Source organism: Pipistrellus kuhlii, unplaced genomic scaffold (genome assembly GCF_014108245.1).
Source record: "Pipistrellus kuhlii isolate mPipKuh1 unplaced genomic scaffold, mPipKuh1.p scaffold_m20_p_6, whole genome shotgun sequence".
Classification (NCBI taxonomy): Eukaryota; Metazoa; Chordata; class Mammalia; order Chiroptera; family Vespertilionidae; genus Pipistrellus; species Pipistrellus kuhlii.
Window position 1 is genome coordinate 607,501 of NW_023425562.1, and position 20,051 is coordinate 627,551.

At 53.3% G+C, this 20,051-nt stretch overlaps 1 protein-coding gene across 6 annotated transcripts in view; it reads right to left on the reverse strand.

Annotated features, from left to right (window-relative positions):
* ZNF521 (zinc finger protein 521) overlaps window positions 1-20,051 on the reverse strand; it is a 227,785-nt gene that overhangs the window by 99,686 nt on the left and 108,048 nt on the right. For 4 of the 6 annotated variants that reach the window (XM_045574317.1, XM_036418785.2, XM_036418787.2 and 1 more), the window contains one exon: window positions 15,787-15,871. In XM_045574317.1, the coding sequence (XP_045430273.1) occupies window positions 15,787-15,871 (85 nt within the window). The remainder of the gene's footprint in view (window positions 1-15,786; window positions 15,872-20,051) is intronic. The other 2 variants (XM_045574318.1, XM_036418786.2) reach the window with 1 other exon arrangement.

Genomic DNA, 20,051 nt, shown 5'->3' on the forward strand with positions numbered 1-20,051 from the left:
CAGCCAGAGCTGGCCAGGCCCTCCCAGCCAGACCCAGTGCGCCGTCAGCTCATGGCCGCTGTTCACGGCCACTGCTCCTCTCCGTCTGGGAGGAAACCGGACACATTTTGTCTGGTTTGGTGACAAACATTTAGAGCAAGTTTCAACTCCCTCTGCCCGACCTAACACAAGTTATTACAAAACAGTTACAGTAGAAAGCAGTAGCATGATGACTGTCCTTTATTCTTTCTCTACCTAGTAACAGGTTTTGTCATCTCATAGGTTATATAGTTGGTTCAAAATCTATAAACAAACAACTGTGAGAACACCATGAGTGTGATGCCTGTGCTTTTTGTGTGCTGGAGAGATCATGAGCTCTGCCTAAGCCCCTGTCCGACGCCTCCTCGGAGCCTCGCGTATACTCGCCCACAGAGAGGCTTCTTGAGGGGCTGGGTGTCCGCGTCCCATTTCTGACATGAATTAGACACATTATACCCAGGCCAGGTGGCTCAGCCGGTCAGAGCATCATCCCTGACACGCCAAGGCTGCGGGCTCGACCCCTGGTCGGCACACAGAACCACCAATGAATGCATGAATGGGAGGAGCAACAATCTCTGTCTTCCTGACACTTTCTATAGTCAATGAAAAGTTAAATAAACCGACAAACAGAATTAGACGCATCAGGTTTTCGCACGCTGGAGTGTGCGTGATTCTGGATGCACAATACCGTCTGAGCACAGCTGCTGCCGTTTAAATCTATCGCCTCACCTCCCAGAAAGACCTGGACGTACCTCGCTACTCTGCACAACGATGAGCATCCATGTTTCCTTCCACAACAGAATGTCTCACACGCACAGCTAGTCACACTGAACTTACCCGCTTTGCCATCTCATTGCCTATTTCCCACCATTTCCAAAAGCAGAATAAAGAATGCTGAAGCACAGATATACTCAGTTCTTCCAAAGAGATTGATTTAAGAAGCAGAGAAAACCACCAGGCTACGTCCTCACCTACGGCTTTTCCTGGAAAGATAACATGTTGTCTAAATTGAGGATACATTTTGTTGCCTCGAGAATGCAACCAGCCTCGGGCTTTGAATCAATGGAATCACCGAGGAGACTCCACCCGAGAGCCTGGCTGGGAGGAGACGGCGGCGGCACCTCTGCCAGCGCGGTGAGGGCGGAAGGTGGCGTCTGTCTCCCTCCATGCCTACCAGCACAGTCTGCTGGAGCCATTGCTCCAGCCTCAGTTTCCTCATCTGTATAATGGCAATAACGCTAACAATGTCCTATCACCACCCAAAGAATAAACGACTGATATCTTCTCAAGTATAGTCTATTTAGTGCACTCGACATCAGTGCTCACATTGCGGATCTTACTAAAATCAAAACCCAGACCTCTGGATAGGGATTTCTCACAACAGATACCTCTATAGGCGATCAATTACCAATTCATTAGCAATAGAGAGCAGGAACTAGGCTGGAGATAGTACCACACAGCAATGAACAAGACATATGGGGGTGATAGCACCCGGGTGTGTGTGTGTGTGTGTGTGTCACATTTAGAAAAACCGTGCTTCATGTACAAAACTTGCCCTGGAATTTTAAGTGTACACGTTTGTTATTCTGAGCCATTTGATTAAATTTAACCACAGGAAACACTTCCAAGTCCTAATGAAGCAGCAATTACATCGAAAAAGGGAGCCATGCCAAAAAACATCCTTTTCCAATATCTCTCTTACGAACATCAGACTCCAATAGACCTCTGCGGCTCCATTTCCCATCCACACCAGCTCTCCAAGCTGCTGGAAGCGTGTTCATCACAACGCAGGGAGCGTGCACCAAGCCTGGGCGAGAGGGCTTGGCGCCCAGCACGTGTCTGCACACAGACGTGTGCACGCGTGTACACACACATACACACACAGGAACACACGACACCCCACACATTTCTCATAAAGGCCATCACACACTGGGAACTGTGGTTACTCACAGAAGAAAGGAATCAGACTTCAAAAGTCAGCCAACCACTTACGACCTTTGAGATGAAGGTGGTTACAGTCTTAGTTTACAACACAACCGGGCAGTTCAAGGTACAGGCTGCGTTAGACTGACCTTGAAGACAGTGGAACCACCTTTTCTGAGTGCAAGCCTCTAGCAAACGCACAGGCCTTGGCAGAGGACACCTCCTCCTTGGAAGACGCAAACTCGCACCCAAAGTCAACGCCTGCATCATTCGCAGAGAAGGGCCCTTTGCACAGCCAGAGCAGGCCGGGTGCCTGCACAGCCTCCAGGGAGCGCTCACTGGCTCCACTCCCCGTGCAGGCGGCACGCTGGGCAGCGAGCGGGACGCGGGCCCCACGGGGCAGCCACCCGGGGACACGGGCGGCACAGAGACCCCTGGAAGGCCTGCTACCCCCGTGGACCTCGCCACGTCCAGTGCAGAGGGAACTGAAACATGAAAATGCAACTCACAGGGTGACACCTGTGCAGCCCCGCAGCAGACACCCGCCGCCCCCGCGTCAGTCAGCTCCGGCCCGAAGCTCTGTCCCTGCATGCGGGATGCGGGGCCTCTGTCTGTGCCCAGAGCATCCCTGTAGCGTTAGGTCCTGTCCCTCCAGCGCTGAGCCAACCCAACCGCAGGAACAAGCCGCTTCCGGTGGCGGGCCAGGCACTTCCGGTGGGCCTGCTGCTTCCGGTGGGCCCCGCGCAGCAGGGAGTTCGGGCCGCGCCGCCACCGTTCCTCCCGGCAGCCATGTTCACAGGTGAGTTTCCGCCGCCATCATTCACTCCGGACCATCGGCCGGTGCGCAGGCCGGGTCTTCGGAAGGAAGACCTGCCCCAGCGCCCCCAGCCGGCACCCAGGGGCACCAGCCCCTCCGGCCCGAGGCTCCGAACAGCCACCAGCTCCCCGCGGATGGCCGCCGAGTCCCAGCTCAGCTCAGCCGGGCCCGGGCCTCAGTCCCTGCCTCGCGGAGGCCCCTGGGAAGTCACGGGGCAGAAGGCCCACGTTCCCAGGAGCGAGGCCCGGCGCAGGGTGTGACCTGGGTAAGTAGGACACGAGGCCGCTGTGAAGCCAGACCGCCCGCGGGGCTGGGCGCCGTGCTCTCGGCTCCGCCGTCACGCCGCGGGGTCACGCCGCGGGGTCACGCCGCGGGGTCACGCCGCGGGGTCACGCCGCGGGGTCACGCCGCGGGGTCACGCCGCGGGGTCACGCCGCGGGGTCACGCCGCGGGGTCACGCCGCGGGGTCACGCCGCGGGTCACGCCGCGGGGTCACGCCGCGGGGTCACGCCGCGGGGTCACGCCGCGGGGTCACGCCGCGGGGTCACGCCGCGGGGTCACGCCGCGGGGTCACGCCGCGGGGTCACGCCGCGGGGTCACGCCCCCAGCAGGGTCGGAGGAAGGGAACAGGGATATATGCACCTCAGAACGTGGCGGGCGCCGCCCGCCCGCCAGGCTGCCAGGCAGCAGGCGTGGGACCAGATGGAGTCCAGGTTCGGGCCCCCGGAAAGCCTCCCTCGCACCCTGCCGCTCTCCCCCCGCCCCAGGGGTGGCTGTAAACGACAACATCCTCGGGCAGGTGCCTCGGGCAGGTGCCGCAGACGTGCGCCGGCCCCGGGACGCCGCGCAGGACCGTGTGAGAGGTGGACGCGGACGCCGACAGCCCTGGACACAGGCTCCAGCCCGAGGCCCGGAGGGGGCCCCGGGCAGCCCTCTCTCGGACCCGGGCGCTGCGGTAAGGAAGCGGCGCCCTGAGGCCCTGCTCAAGGGCAGGAGACAGGGCGCGGCTCTGGAGTCCTCCCGGCCCCGTGCCTGCGCCGCCCGGCGGGCCCAGGCTCGGCCCCTTCTCCCTGACCCTGGCTGACCGCGGCGCCCTGGGAGGAGGGCGTGCAGAGGCGGAGCAGCGGGCTCCACGGACAGGAGGCGGCGATGCAGACACCGCTCCAGCTTCAGAAATAGCCGGTGACCCGGCGGGCCCTGCCCGCGGGGCGCGGGGGCAGCCCCGGGAAGACGGGTCTGGCCAAGTTCTCTGCGCACAGATGATGCACAGCTTCGGCGGTAATGAGTTTCTGGGTTACAAGTGCTGAACGCATTAATATTCCTTGATGATAATTATCACAGGATAAGCACCTTTCCCAATGTGAGTAGCAGAAAGCAACTGAAGCAGCATTTTCGCCACGCTGGAAACACGCTGGAAATGGGATTTTCTCCTCTCCGCACCCGAGGTCAGCGCGCACTAAGCGATGCATATTAACACGCGGACACCCGCCGCCTCCACCACGTCCCTCCCGCCGCCTCCACATCGGTGGTCCATCTCCTTTCAAAACCAAATGCATTTCCCCAGTGTATGAATCCCATGGTTCTTCTTATCAGTGGTCGGCAAACTCAGTCAACAGAGCCAAGTATCAACAGTACAATTGAAATTTCTTTTGAGAGCCGAAAAATGATTTCTGCGTTTGGGTCACGAAGTTTAAATCCCACTGTACATGTGCGCCCGCACGTGGTATTTTGTGAAAGAGCCACATTCAAGAGGCCAAAGAGCTGCATGTGGCTCACCAGCCGCAGTTTGCTGACCACTGTCTTAGGTGAATTCAAGCAGCCAATCGGATCGGTTGGCCGCGCTGCATGGGCGGGAGGGGGCTCCGTGCAGCTGGAAGGAATAGGGTCACTGGCGCACGGAACACAGGCTGGAAGTGAGATGCGAGCACACGGGCCTGTGAAGAGCCCACACCTTACAATCCAAGCGAGCCCTGCCCCCGGCCTTGCACCTCCAGAGCTGTGGACGCTGCTCCCATGGAAAGCTCCCCGTGATTGGGACCACCAGTACGAGGACCATGGCGGGTTAGCATCACATGTACCAGTAATACTATCACCTAAGGGCTCTGGGAACCACTTTCCACTCCGGATTAAAAGAACTATTACCGTTATCTGGACAGATAACGCGGACGTGACAAGAAAGAGACGCAGGAGGTCATCTGTTATGCCGCATAGCAGTGGGAACAGGGTACCCGTTCCTCAGCATCTGTCACAGAACACCCACCACGATGCTGAAAAGACTTTACTAGACTCACCAATCTGCATTGTCAGTATGCTCTGTGCGCCTCACTGAACTTCCCTCACCTCCTGCTCTTCCCTTCCCTCCATTCTGGAGGAAGAGAACATGCCCATTGTAAAGCTCAACTGCGGGGAACAAGCTCTAAAAAGGAGAGCGTAAGGTCTTCCTTTTTAAAAACATGCTACACTGACATTTCAGTTCCCATGAGAAGGAGCCCTACAGCACTTTCACTTAACCATGGCGAAATGCAAGCCAGTCTGGACCCTTAATCCAAAGGGTGTGCACTGACTCAGGTGTGCACTGACTCAGTGTGCGAGGGTGTGGCTGCTGCACTCACTTGTGCCCTGCTACCCACACTCCTTAGAAACCAGGCCACACCACAGCTCTTCCCATTCTCCACCATCATTTTTACTTACATGCTGCAAAAATGTCTTCCGATCCCACGTGACTAGATGCAGGGTTCTGCGGGAACTTTACTAAATATTTAACAGCGCCATCGGCTTATTAAATACCGCGATGCGGGAGCCACTGAGCAGGATATACGGCGCTGCCTTTTTCTAAATTTAATGCGGGTGCTCGTTTGAACACTGCGCCCATTCATCAGCGGAGCTGATGCATTTTAAAAGTCCTCATTTACCAGCAGATAAATGCAGCTAAAGAATGTTTTTAGTGTAGAAATGACTGGAAATCTATTTGGTTTTACTGTGCAAAATTTGCATTACTCTGGCTAGAAAAAAGAGAAACCCTGACAAACATTTAAAAGGCCGTTTTGAAAGCATGTGCAGGAGTGAAAGGCACGGTTTCCAGTAAAAGGAAGCCGGGCGCACGTCTGGTTCTGGGGAATACACACACCAAACAAGGCAATAGGCTTACAGGTGCTGAGAAGCCACACTATTCCTCAAGTCTGGAAGCAATGTCTCAGATCCATAATCTACAATGAGACTAGCCATGGAGATGGTTGTGTTTGGCCCGGCCAGTGTGGCCTAATGGTTAAGCATTGACTCATGAACCAAGAGGTCACAAAGTTCAGTTCCTGGTCAGGGCACATGCCTCCATTTCGGGCTCCACCCCCAGTAGGGGACGTGCAGGAGGCAGCCCACTGATGATGTTTCTCTCTCTTAAGAAGTCAATAAATATTGTATTTTTTGAAAAGGCTTTTGTGTTTAACCATGACATTGCTGACAACTGACTTCATAATTGCTTTTAAAAAACAATATGTTAATACAATTTTGCATTACAAAAAATTAATTGGAGCATTTTTGCCTATTCCAGTGGATAAAACCGTAGGAATTCTCTGAAAAACGAGCTCTATTCACAGAGAGGTGCACTACGGTCTGATTTAAAGAGCAGCGCCTCCCCCGGAGCCACGGAGTGGGCCTCTGCCCTGTAAACACGCAACAATGATGATCTGTCCTCTTGGTTCTCGGTGGAGCCTCCAGCTTTGGAAAATGTCTGGTGGTGACTTACTAAATTCAGGCTATTTCAATTAGTATTACTGCCCATTAAAAATTAATTGCATTACTGAGTGGATTAAGGTTTAAATTTCCATTCTACAGCATGTGCTCCAGGAATGACAGCTCAGAATCGATGTCCTTGGGCCCACCAGCGGAAGCGTGCGCGGCTGAGGGGCCTGAGCTGGCGTCGCTGGCCCGGCAGGCTGATGGCTCAATGGAAGGTGAGTCGGCTCTAACGCTAGATTTCAGCTGGAATGCAGCCTGCAGCCCAGGCTCAGGGAGAGAGGCAGAACAGCAGCTGCCCTAGCAGCTGGAACACAAGGACACGGGTACCAAGATGGTTAGCATCACCCACATGCACACCCACCCACCCCGGGGTCAAGCCTACGTCCTGGCTCTGTCCAGTAAGAAGACAAGGCCCCTGCCTTAGGCCACACCGATGTTTTATTAGTTCCTGGGCAGCAGACGTTGGCTGGGCAGGAAATGGCTACTTGGTAAAGAGAAGTTACTAATCTATACAATATTCATAATGACCTCACGTTTTAATGAAACCCAAGAAGATATTGGAAATACAAATCTTCTCCTTAAACAGGAATCCCATCAACGCCCCTTCTGCAAATTAGCAAACCGCCCTGGGGGAGGGACAAGGTCAGCTGACCTTACTGCCTGCAGAGCCATAACATGGACACGAAATGTTGGTAAATGAATGGGCCCACTTTTGTCCATAACAAATCTGTTCTTTTAAGAAGAGGACGACAAGGAGGAGCACGAGAAAGGCCCTCCTCCGAGAAAAGGAGCATCAGCAAAGACCATGGAGCTGGCAGGGTCAGCAAGGACCCGCCGAGCCGCCAGGGTCCCTGGGTTTGGAAGTGAGCGGCGACCATCGCGCCTCAGAGAGACAATGATGGCCGCAATGTTCCTCCATGCCCCTTGGGGCTGCGAGTGGCCAACAGCAGTTGGGCAGCAAGAGAGCACGGGAGAGGGGAAGGCATCATAACCATAAAAAGAATAATCTGGTGCAAATGGACCCCGAGGTGCTGTAGGCAGCCCCATGCAACAGCCCCCCACTCTGCAATTTACTGACGTGGCTTCATTACAGCGCGGCGTGCGCAGGGGTGATGCCGTGCCCCGCGCAGCGGGGGGCGCACACACCACCCGGGGGCCCTGCGGGGAGCCCCGGCGGAGGGTTCAGCACTGCAATTACCTGTGAAGAAATTGCATCGAGCGCCGCAACCGCACGCAGCATGGCCATAACCGTGGGGAAGGGAGCGGGTGGCAGGAAGCCGCGCCCTCAGCTCAGCCGCACAGGCGCTGCCACGTCCGCGCCACAGCCTCCCCGAACAGGCGACACTCGGGACTCTGCTCACAGGAAGATAAAGGACACGAGGCTCCTGTTCGGAAAACGCAAATGTGCTCCGGCTGCCTGTTCTTGTTCTCCATGAGGGGAACACCCTGTGTTGAGACGAAGCTGAACCCTGAACGTGCAGGCTCAGATGATGGGAGAGAGAAGATGGAGAATCTTCTGGTTCTCGCCTGTGGCCACCGCCTGGCGTCTCAGGCGGGCCAGGAGAGGCAGAGCACGTGTTCTGGGGAGAAAGTCTCTCCTCACCAAGGATCACTGAGTATGTCATTGGCTGATTCTTGCTCCACGGTCCTCATTAGCATTGCTCTCCAGTTCCTGGTTATCACATCCGAAATATTAAGACATAATAACTACGAAGGTGCAGATAATTGGATATTAACCAGAACATACTTGACTGGGCAGGAGGTAGGGCTCTGCTTAAACTAATCCTGAAATATATTAATCACCAATTAATGAAAAGTGTTTCAAATTCATTTTCTATTACAGAACACCTCTGCGTAGCCAAGCTTTTTCTAACAAAATGACTTGGAATAACAGGGTAGAAATAAGGAGGACGGCTATCGATGACAGCTTAAATGAGTTCCTTACAGCCTGCTGTCAGGGCATCGTGGAAACACAGTTAAAGCTTGGTTACTGGTTTACAAAGTCCGATGGGAGGAGGGGACGCTTTTCAATATTCCATGGCCTTGGTTTAAATTCTCAATTTATCCCTTTCCACCAGTAAGTACTTCAGCAGAGCACTGGCATAATATTTGGGCGCCTGGATCTCTGGACCCTCAACCGAACAACAGATACACTCACACAACCAAACCCTGGGCATCAGCGGAGTCCGTAAGACGAGCTTTGCACACAGTCCACAGAGAGTGGTGAGAAGCCGACAGACGTATTAGGGGATAGAAAGACTGGCTGAAGAGCCACCGCCACATAGAAGGAAACCAGGTGATGCTGCAGAAAAGACAAAGGAAGCAGCAGAGGAGCGGATGGAGAGAGAACCAGTCCCATGTGTGCCCCCCCACCCCCCCAAGGGGCTGAGACCGCCTTCCCCATCAGGTTTCCCACACATCCCGAGCGTTCTGAGTTTGGCTGTAAAAACCCCACGCAGCTCCCGAGAAGCATGGGTCTGCATATTCACCGAGTTAGAGAAGCTGCTACCAAATGCCCTTCACCTTAAAGGAAGAAGTCCGCGTCTACGGTGACTGTCCTCACGGGGAATCTACGTCGTTCAGCACTCGGCAGGCGGCTCCCCCACCCGAGGAAGACGCCCGCGTCATGTCGGGAAACCGGTGGTTCGGATTCATACAGTGCAAGCGAGGGGAGGACATGGCACCCTCTCCCTGTTTCCTGCCTTCATTCGCTCCATCTGATGAAAATGTAGTTAAAAAAAAACAAGAACCACCTCCTGTTACCTCAGAGGTGTTTTCTTTATCCAGTTGTTGACTTTAATTTTAGTAATTCTTAAATAAGCACTCGGGGCAGATGAACTAAGACATGCCAGCGAGGAGGCCCCGAGAGCAACCATTTTGTCCTAGAAATACACAAACATCTCAATGGCTCTTCATTAGCAAACAAATCAACAAGTGATATTTTAATGCACGCTCCACTCCATCCCTGCGGCCCGGAGAGTGCGATGCACAGAGCAGAGGACGCAGCAGCCACCGTCCCAGGGCTCCCGGCCGGCGGCCCCGCCCGCACAGCACATTTAATTGACTGATAGATAGTAGCTTCTTTGTTCGTAGAAGACAGCCACGTAATGGCAGCTTGAAAATCGTACCATCTCCGGGGTCTCCTGAGACTAGTAACAGGGGGATATGTGTCAGGAATAAATAAATAATCTAATTATTAAGCCACTTCCTGTCAAGTTAACTCCAATTTGTTGGCTTTTGAAGGCAACAAAACGAGGCATTTTTCCTCATTATGCTCCTCTTTTTATACCAGTGGTAATCACAGGCGGATTAAAGGGGCCTGATTGGTTTTTTTTTTTTTTTGTCAAGGAGCTGAGAGGCAGCCAACAGCACAGAAAAAGCGAGTTGGGGTTAGAAGAAATTTCATGCTTGTCTCCTTTCCAGCTCCCTCCCAGCCCACACGGCCGCCCCATACAGAGCCGCCAGCTGTACAGCAAATGTGCGCCCTCCGACGGCGGCCGGCCGGGCGCGGGCGCCATCCTGAGCGCGGGTACCTGCGGTCTTGGCAGGTAGCACTGCTGTCATCGGCATAATTCTAAAGGTGACCCGTGCAGCCCCACCCGCCCGGGGCACCACCGGCTGTGGTTCCGCCCCCTCCAGGCCGCTCCCTGTCTTTGTTCCCAGCTATCCACGGCCCGGAAACGAGACACAGAGCGGGAAACCGGTCCCCGAGCCTCTCCTTCACGCGTGCCCGGCCGAGCCCGTGGAAACCAGACCTCGAGGCACTGTGTGTCCCGGGGTCGGAGGGAGGGGCTCTGCGTGTGTCTATGGCTCCTCTGCGTCCTCCATTCGAGAATGTCTTGCAAACTTCACTCAGAAACAGAGATCCCCATTTGACTCAGTGGCTGAGTGTTGACCCATGAACCAGGAGGTCAGAGGTTCGATTCCCAGTCAGGACCCTGGCCAGGGTTGCAGGCTAGATCCCCATGGGGGAGAGGGGGGGAGGGATGTGCAAGAGGCAGCCAGTCAGTGAGTCTGTTTCATCATCAATGCTTCTATCTTTCTCTCCCTCTCCCTTCCTCTCTGAATTCAATAAAAAATGTATTTAAAAAAGAAAAAGAAGCAAAGACCCACATTTGATAGCAAACACATCAAACAGTGAGTGGAAAGTGGGTCCAGGCGGCACGTTCTAGACCAGAGCGCAGTGCAGGTAGCATGAGCCAGGCCCCCACCCGGCCACAGTCACAGGGAGCTGTCTATCTGGCGGATACTGTCCTCCCGGCATCGCTGTGTGGAGCCCGGCCAGGGCGCCAGCATCCGGGCACCCGCCCCAGCGCCACCACCACCCGCCTCCCCACCTCCCCGCCTCCCCGCTTCATGGGCAGAGACACTCCAGAATGTGCCAGAAACTACCTCCCACCTGCCTGTGGCTCCGCCAGAGCCTCCAACCACATCACCACGAACGTGCCAGAGGCTGTGCGAGGGGTGTGGGACCCAACATCCCCAATGGCCAGGATTCTTTTTTCCCTTTTTAGTATTTTTATTGATTTCAGAGAGGAAGAGGGAGGGAGAGAGATGGAAACATCAATGACGAGAGGGAATCATGGATCGGCTGCCTCCTGCACGGCCCCCACTGGGGATGGAGCTTGCAATCCGGGCATGTACCCTGACCGGAATCGAACCTGGGACCCTTCAGTCCATAGGCTGACGCTCTATCCACTAAACCAAGCCTGCCAGGACTAGGAATCCTGATTCTTATAAATCACAGCTGTTGCAAGTGGGCTAAAACACAAAACCAGGGCCACTCTGAATTGCCTCTAACAGCTTCACCCTGAAATGGGAGAGAGGCTTAAAGGTTCTCTCTCAAAGTTGTTTAAGAAATAAGAATCAAGTAACTAAATGAGCTTTGGAAAACGGTCTCACCTCAGAGAGATGTTGCTGTTTTTTAAAAGATATTCCATTCTTTATTTTCTTTAAAACTGCCTTTGTTTTCAGGCAGGTGAGGGGTGGGGGGGGACCAGGAGAAGGCCCCGGGAGCCACGCAGCCGGCTCCGCAACCGGCTCCGCGGCCGCCTCTGCGTCCTTTCTGACTACATCTTGAGTTTTTGTTAAATTGCGCAGATAATTAAACCCTCTTCATATTTACAGTCTGCTTCCTGGGTACCAGGGCTGACTCTGTTCTCAGTTACTGTCTCCAATCCCCTCTCTGAACACTTCCATCCTGAGCAATAACACTTCATTCTATATAAGTTCTAGCTGATGTCCCCACACAGAGCCGCCAGCTGTACAGCAAATGTGCGGTTCTCAGACCGCGGCCTGCGGGGCCTGGCACCATCCTGAGATCCAGGAGGCCCCTCGCTGGCCCTGGCACGCGTCCCCGCCATCGCTGTGACCGGCCCTCCGCACGGCACACAACGTAAAACCGTCTGATTATTAGGATCGGTGGCCCGCGCTCCGCTGTAGCCTTTATTTGATCTATCCCCAGCGCACACATCGGTTTAACTGTTTTGGCTGGCTTACAATCATGCAGCCATCTGCACAGTAGGTGTGACACCATTTTTTTTTTTAAACAAAAGTTAGGTTGCACACAAAGATGAACTCGTTGGGAATGCTCTGGTATCTGTGACTCTGCCCGGCTCGCTTGGGCCGACCAGAGAAATAAATAGAATTATCTGTGTGAACGATGGCATCTCTGGGAAACGGCACCGGCAGAACGTGCGCGTGCTCCATTACCTACGCTAATGCCGCGACAGCTGAGCGATGACCTGGCCCACTCCGCGCTCCTGTGCAGATGGCGCTGGAAGAGGCGTCCCTTCTGGACGGTCCGCACAGAAGCCCGTTGTGGGCTTTTCAAATAAGCCAGCATGGCCCACACGAGGGTAGCTTCCTGTTACCATTAAACTGCCCAGATTTCAGCGTTTTTAATCCAGCTCTTGATGAAATAAGCCAGTATATTCATCGTATTTAACACCAAATGCTCGTTTCTGAATTGCCTGGGTTTTGCAGGCAATCAGACGAAGATGACCTAAAAAAAATGCAATCACCGCGCTGAGCATTCATGTGAGCTCCACAGAGCCCGGTGCCTCTGAGCTCCGCCGGGCAGTAATGTGCACCTACAGGCGCCCACAGGGACGCATCACTGTAGAGTCGTTTCTGTTCTTCAGGAACAAATGCAGCCAGTGAACACGGGGAGCCTGAAGGGCCACACAGCCCTCCCTCCTCCGTGCAGAGGGCCACAGCTCTGTCCCCCTGAGGCCATAAAATCCAAAGCTGCCGCAGTCCTGAAACACTGGCTTCCTCTACGCCCATGGCCGGCAAACGCATCAGTCCACAGAGCCAAAAACCAACAGGACAAGGATTGAAATTTCTTCTGAGAGCCAGATTTTTTACACTTAAACTTCTTCTAATGCCACTTCTTCAAAATAGACTCGCTCAGACCGTGGTATTTTGTGGAAGAGCCACACTCAAAGGGCCAAAGAGTTGCATTTGGCTCTCGAGCCGCGGTTTGCCGACCCTTGGTCTATGCAAAAGCAAGAGTATTCCAGGTCCAATGCTCCGGAGGTGACGCTGACTGTCACAGACCCTGATGGAGATTAGTCACCTTGCACGCTGCCCAGGGAAGGGGAGAATGGACAGGACCATCTGTGACCGTGGGCCACCAGCACTGCCGCACCAGCACCACAGACCAGCTACGACGCACCCCGAACAAGACTGCTGTCCGCGCTCTCTCCGTCTCCACGCCGGGGCCACGTGCTGCGGGCAGCCCCCACAGGGCCCGCGCCTGCTCGCGGGACCGCAGATCCTGGGCCCTTCCCAGTCACAGCCATCTGCCCAGCAGGCGGTTAGCCATCGGGCGAAGAGTCTGTCTTTGCCCCACTGTGTGCCTATCACCTCTTCCAGAGCCATCTGGCACTCCTGGTCTTCGTCGTCGTTGTTAATCCTCATCCGAGGATATTTCTTCACCGGGTTTTAGAGAGAGTGGGAGGGAGGAAGGAAGGGGAGAGACAGAAAAACATCCGTGTCAGAGAGAGACAATGATTGGTTGCCTCCAGCACGTGCCCTGACCAGGGCTGGAAATGGAGCCTGCAACCAAGGTCTGCACCCTTGACTGGAATCAAACCCGGGACCCTTCCATCCGAGGGCCAATGCTCTATCCACTAAGCTAGGAACAGGGTCTCTCAGCCCCTCTGACTTCCCGCTGCCTCCCCGCCCCTCCAGATGTTAACGACACAAAGGCAGTGAGGCCTGGACGCCTGGCCCACGGACAGGACCCGAGCGATGCTCTGCAGCTGATGGGCCGCAGATGCAGGAGGACCACAGGCTCCACTACAACAGCCGGCTGTTCTGTAACTGGGTCCCTGTGAGGAGGAGGAGTGTTTGCTTCGCTGGTAAAAGGGGGGCTGCTAAACAAGAGGGAGGTCCCATCACCCGTCCTAAGGTGGGGCGCCCGCCGGGGGAACAGGAATGCAGCCAGGAATTGAAAGGCAATACCACGGAGGGCACCCAGCAGTTAGAAAGGGAAGGCCAGGCAGGCCCGACCCTCAGGGACCAGGGGCACCGAACCGGGGATCACAACGCCCTGCCCGCCCGCACCCCATCGGCCCCTCATGCGCCAGGACGCCAGGCCTGTGGGAGCAACAGCAGAGGCCGGCTCGCCTGTCCTGGGGCGAACAGCAGACCCAGCGCCCAAAGCGAGGCTGCACCACACACGGCTCCTCAGAAGCATGAGCCTCGGGGGCCACTCAGCCCACACGCCACGAGCTCTGCTCCCAGGCGGTCCCCACACAGCGGAGGTGCGGATGGTCGCCGCCACCTCTGCCTCAGACGTCGGCGGGAAGGACGGAAGGTCTGTGGCAAGAGCAGCTCACTTCTAACCCACCCTCCCCACCCCACAAAGCAGTCTTGGAAGTTTATGGGGATTCTGAGTTTTTTTTGTCTCGAATGGAAGGGAACGTCAAGAAAACGCCATCATTTGAATCTCATCGTTTGCCCACTTTTAAGCATTCAGTCAGGTTGTCATTGTCATTCTGTCACATTTAACAACGTGCTGTGCCATGGACAAGCGCATCACTAACAATACTGGTCCTTCAGCCTGGGAAACACCGAGGAGAGTGATCAATATCCCCGCGGTTCCACGCACGTCCCATTCTGCACAATTAGGCACTTGGCCTTTTATTAGCCATCATCTCCCAGAGACCCATCATTGGAAAACTATAAAGCAAGTCCTACTGCAAACCTCTTAATCCATTTCCCAACATGCTTTTGAGATTGTCCTTATTAATATCTACAAGAGCCCCAGCCGCTGGGGATGGCTGGTTTCCGTGGCCCGTCCACAGACATTCTGAGAAGCTGCTGCTGGATACGCTTGCCTGTCTCAGAGTTTGATAACAGGAGAACACGGGGTTGATCCGACTTTTTAATATTACGTCACAATGATCTATGGAGCGACAGAACGCCACGCAGCCAGCGGAAGAAACCCCTCATCATACAAAAACACAAACGAGCACAAAAACAGTACAGAGAAACAGCAGCCGTCATGTCACCAGCAGAGAAAGACCAGCTCGGCAGAGTTTAACGGGCTGGTGAAACTCTCCGTGTTATCACCAAGCGCTTATCAAATTAAAAGGCTCGGGGGCGAGCCCAGAGGGAAGGGATCGTGGGACACCACACACACATGACAAAAGGACCGTCTTCGCTCCGGCCACGGGACACATGCCACATTCCGAGACACTGGTCGCCGGGACTCCAGGGCGTGGGGTCCAGACCCCTTTCGCCAGAGGTAACATCTTCTGGAGTCAACAAGGAGCCCTGCGTGCCTCCCCTGACCTGTTCCATCCTGATCCCTTCAGGCTGCGGAAGCCACACGTCCCACCAGCACACGGCCAGTTAAATTGCCGACGTGTCCCGATCCCAGCAACTCCCCACGTCGGGCTTTTAGACAAAGATGCTCCAGCAGCCACAGCAGTGCCATCACCGCAATAACGCCCAGAATTAAAACCCAACTCAAACTCCACGGAAAGCGAACACCCGCTCGTTAGCCATCCCGTTTGCTCCCGATAACGCCACAGTGTGACCAGGAGTTTGATTTGTGGATCACCTGCGCTCTGAGGGGCAGCAGACGCGCGGCCCTCTGCAGAAGTCTGCCAGCCCTTGCAGAAAAGCAGCGTGCCACGGCGCCAACGGAACATCCATCATGCTCAGGTAACACAGTGCCGGCTGGACAATTAATTCATCTTTAACTGTTTAACGACAAGGCAGGGGTGGACACAAGCAGGAGAAACATCGAGCGTAAGAAAGTTTAGAGTGTCACTCACCAATCATGTGATTTGCAACATGCACCTGAATATCCCATTCGTTGTAGAAAACCATCTGACACTTGATGCACTGATAGGTCTTCTTCTGAGAAAACAAGTACAGACAGAATTACTTAGACATATGCACTTTGTACCTTTTTGTTAACATGCATGCACATGCGCGTGCGCGCGCACACACACACACACACACACACGCACACACCCAGCCTTACTCGCAGCTTTTTCTGAGAGCTGGTCTTATACACACCGCTCACTAACCTTCCATGGGGCTGCGTGGGCCAAGCTACACAGTTCCTCATTAAGACCTGTGTCTTCCTTCCCAGCACTGCGCCTTCAGAAGCACGCCGTATTTTTAAACATTCCGAAAGGCAGACACAGAAGCGAGTATTTTTTATTTTTTGATCTGTAACACGTGGTGGTGGAGTTTCAAGAAACCCGTGTTGTTGACGGTCAGGCTTTCCTTCTGATCAAATTCACTGTGGTGTTACTTCCAGATACCCCTACGTGAAACGGCCAGTAAATGGAGATTCGGGGATCTAGCTAAGAGATTTATTTAGAGGTTATCATTTTTTAAAAAATATATTTTATTGATTTTGTACAGAGAGGAAGGGAGAGAGATAGAGAGTTAGAAACATCGATGAGAGAGAGTCATCGATCAGCTGCCTCTTGCACACCCCCTACTGGGGATATGCCCGCAACCAAGGTACATGCCCTTGACCGGATTCGAACCCGGGACCCTTCAGTCCCCAAGCCGACGCTCTATCCATTGAGCCAAACCAGTCCCGGCTAGAGGTTATCATTCTTGGCTGAAGTCTGAAATCTAGATGATTTTTTTCAGAATTTGTTAAGTCCTAGTGTTCAAGTACCTATTTTGTTCCCTAAGGAATGCATATAATTTCTTATCCTAGTGAGCATACTAACATCAGTCATCGTTTTACCCCGGGTCCTGAGAGGGATAGAGCAGGGGTTACTCTACGTCCAGAATCCTCAGTTCTCAGAAACTGAGGCCCAAGGAAGCAGACTTGCCTGAGGTCTCAGGGCCCTGCCACCGGCAGAGAAACAAGCCCTTTATTCTACCTGCTGGCCCTGAAAGAAAGCAGCCTTTGTAACTTCACATCCTATGACTCCGCCCACGTCTGGCCCAGGACTATTAGATGAACTCAATAAAGGATTGGCGGCGTCTTCCAGAGCACAGTCTCATAAATTCCTTTACGATGAAACTTAATATTTATAATTAAAACCATCTTCGAAAACAAAATAAACCATCCTGAAATAATCGTTTTTAAAATCTCCCAAATGTGAGACAACGACATTTGTAAAATCACATCAATGACCGTTTGCTCAGGCGCTCTTCCCGGATTACCATGTCGCCACACTCACACACAACTGCTCTGCTCGCAGAAGACGGAGGAAATACCAGCCCGTGATCTGCCAGGAAGTTCAGAGAACTCCACAAAACCAAAGCGCAGCACCGAGAGTCCGCGTCCTCTCAGCGCGGTTCAAGTCACCGAGGCCGGAGTGTCAAGTCCTCGTGACTGTCACGGCGGCGCCTGCGTCTGCCGCGGAGGCCCAGGCGCCGATCTGATGGGAGCTCTCTCCATCCTCTAACGGGCCCTGCATGCGAGTTGGGAGCGAGGCCCCGGCTCTCAGTCTCCCAGGGACGCAGGACGCCCTGACGCTCACCAAAGATTGAGTGCGCGGAGCCGTCCGCAAGATGCCTTTGATGGTGACATATGGAGCAGGCGTGTGTGGCGTAAATAACGCCGCTCCCTTTTTTAGCATCATTTCCCTTTAGAACTAGTTAGGAGATATTTCTTACTCCCCGATGACCCCGTTGCGTGCTGTTTATTAGCATACTTCCAGCATCACTCCGGTAGGCGACCTGCTGGAAAACAAAGAGGCATAAACCTAACGGCCAGCCTTCCTCTTGTTAGCCCAGGAAAACATACAGCATGTCGGCAAGCGTCTCCAAAAATGATGACGGATGAGGATGTGGGCGGAATATTGCGGGGCGTTTTTTTTTCCCCTCCTGGTCTAATAATAAAGAATAAAATCACTTGACAAACCAAGATAATGAAATACTAGCACCACTGCCATCTTCCAAATCAACTGACACATGTGAGGATATATGTGTACGTTTCCCTTTATCATGGAAGGAAAATGCGTTTGTCACTACTGACGATACAAATAATAATTCTACCCCTAAGATGGAATTTGGAATTGTGGGCGAAACGGGGCCACGTGCTAACCTGACCAGCTCAGGGAGGCCTGCGTGGTGGCCTGGCAAACTCAGAGACCTAAAGTAGCCACCAAGGATCGTCTGAAATCAAAACGTTTTAAACTAAAAAGTAGTTTATGGTGGGTAGTCCGTGCTAAGCCAGGATCTTCCTCCACAAAGGTCAATCTTGACCTTAACTGATCCTACTGTCTTTTTGCATCTAAGGTAACATATCCTTAGAATGTCCAAGGAATATTCCTTTCCCCCCTCAATGTCACCGAGTTAACTGCTGACTGACTGTTAACTATCCTGCACCCACCTAAGTAAAAGGAGTATACACTGAGTGGCCAGATTATGATGATCTCTGAGCGCATAATAATCTGGCCACTCAGTGTGTGTGTGTGTATGTGTGTGTGTGTTATAGGCCCAGTGCATGAATTCATGCATGGGTGGGGTCTGGCCAGCCTGTCCAGGGGGAGGGGACATGGGTCATGGGCAGTTGGCCAGCCTACCTGCTGATTGAACTCCTGGTTGAGGGAACAATTTGCTTATTAGCCTTTTATTATATAAGATATACACTGAGTGGCCAGATGATTATGCGTTCAAAGATCATAATAATCTGGCCACTCAGTGTATGTCTATTATCTTACTTTTTATCCAGTCCCAGGGATCGCCCCCTCCCCTGCCCATGTGCTTGCTCCTGCCTCGCTTATCTCTCACCAATGGATTTCACTTTGCTTACATCCTCGTCTACTCCTCTGACGGTAATGTCTAAAACTGCCCTTCTCTGGAGCACCATCCAGATCCATTGAGATTCTGCTTCCCAGCAATTGTTGACAGTTTGGCTCAAATAAACTCGCAAAAGTTCTTTACAGGTTTGAATGTTTCTTATATTAACAAAACATTACTTCCTTTTCTTTTTAAGTCATATTCTTATATGAAAGCTGCTAAATTTTGGCGCTAGGTGAAACAGTTTAAGGTGACCCACAACGACGTGCCAGGACCTTCACAGTGTTGTACGCTGCACTTGACCTCCCCACACATCTCCTTTCCCAGCACGAAGATATGCCAGTTGGATGAGCTAAGGTTTTCTGTTTAAAGCCATGGTATACAGTTCAATTTTACCCTCATTAAAAAAAAAAAAAAAAAAAAAGGTTAAATGACCTTGAACGCATCCCTTTCTGTAGACTTTTAGCAGAATGTGTGAGAGCCCTGCCCACTGGCACCCTGTCTCTGAGGAAAGCGACCATAACCTGTGACCAGGGCGGCCTTGGGGAGCACATTCGCTTGGAGGTGACTCTGCTCCAGCTCTGGGTTTAGGGCGGAGTCTCCCCGATTCCGGCTTCCATCGTCCCTTCTGCTCCCACTCATGGGCCCCAACTCTACACTCAGGACCCTGGTCTCACGCGGCAAAGATACGAGCCCCTTTTCAGGAGGAACACGAGGCATGCTGGGAGGAGGGCTCTGAACCCCTTCCTCCAGGTCAGCCCCTTCACTCCCCGAACCGCCTGGTAGGCGCAGTAAGTACCGGTGACGCCCTGCGAGGTGCGGGAGGCTGCGGCGGCCGGGGACAATCGCCCCCATTCACAGGAGACAGCACAGACGTCCAGCAGATCGCTCCTTTAAAAGCAGATAAAAGCGGGAACAGAACTCCCATTGTGTGGGCCCGATCGGCCCTCATCAGCGCTCAAGTTGTCAATTGACTTGAGATGCTAATTTGGTACAATTTTTAGGAGAGACTTTTTCATTAGCCTTTGTTAATGTGCTGCTGGGGAGCGGGCTGTCATCACGCCTGTTCTCCTTTGTTTTCTGATACTGATAGATGTAATTATCAGGGATACAACTTTTTCCGCGCACCTCATTATTTTTGATTGATTTTGTGAACAATTTGAATGTGCCTTTTTGACATTCTTGTGTTCGGTGAGACTCTGCTTAAGGTACTCAGAGGCGTTCAGAAAAGAGCATCTCATAAATTAAAAAAAAGAATGATCGGGAGCTTTAATAACACACACTTAAAAGAAAACATTATTCTGACTACCCCCCCCCT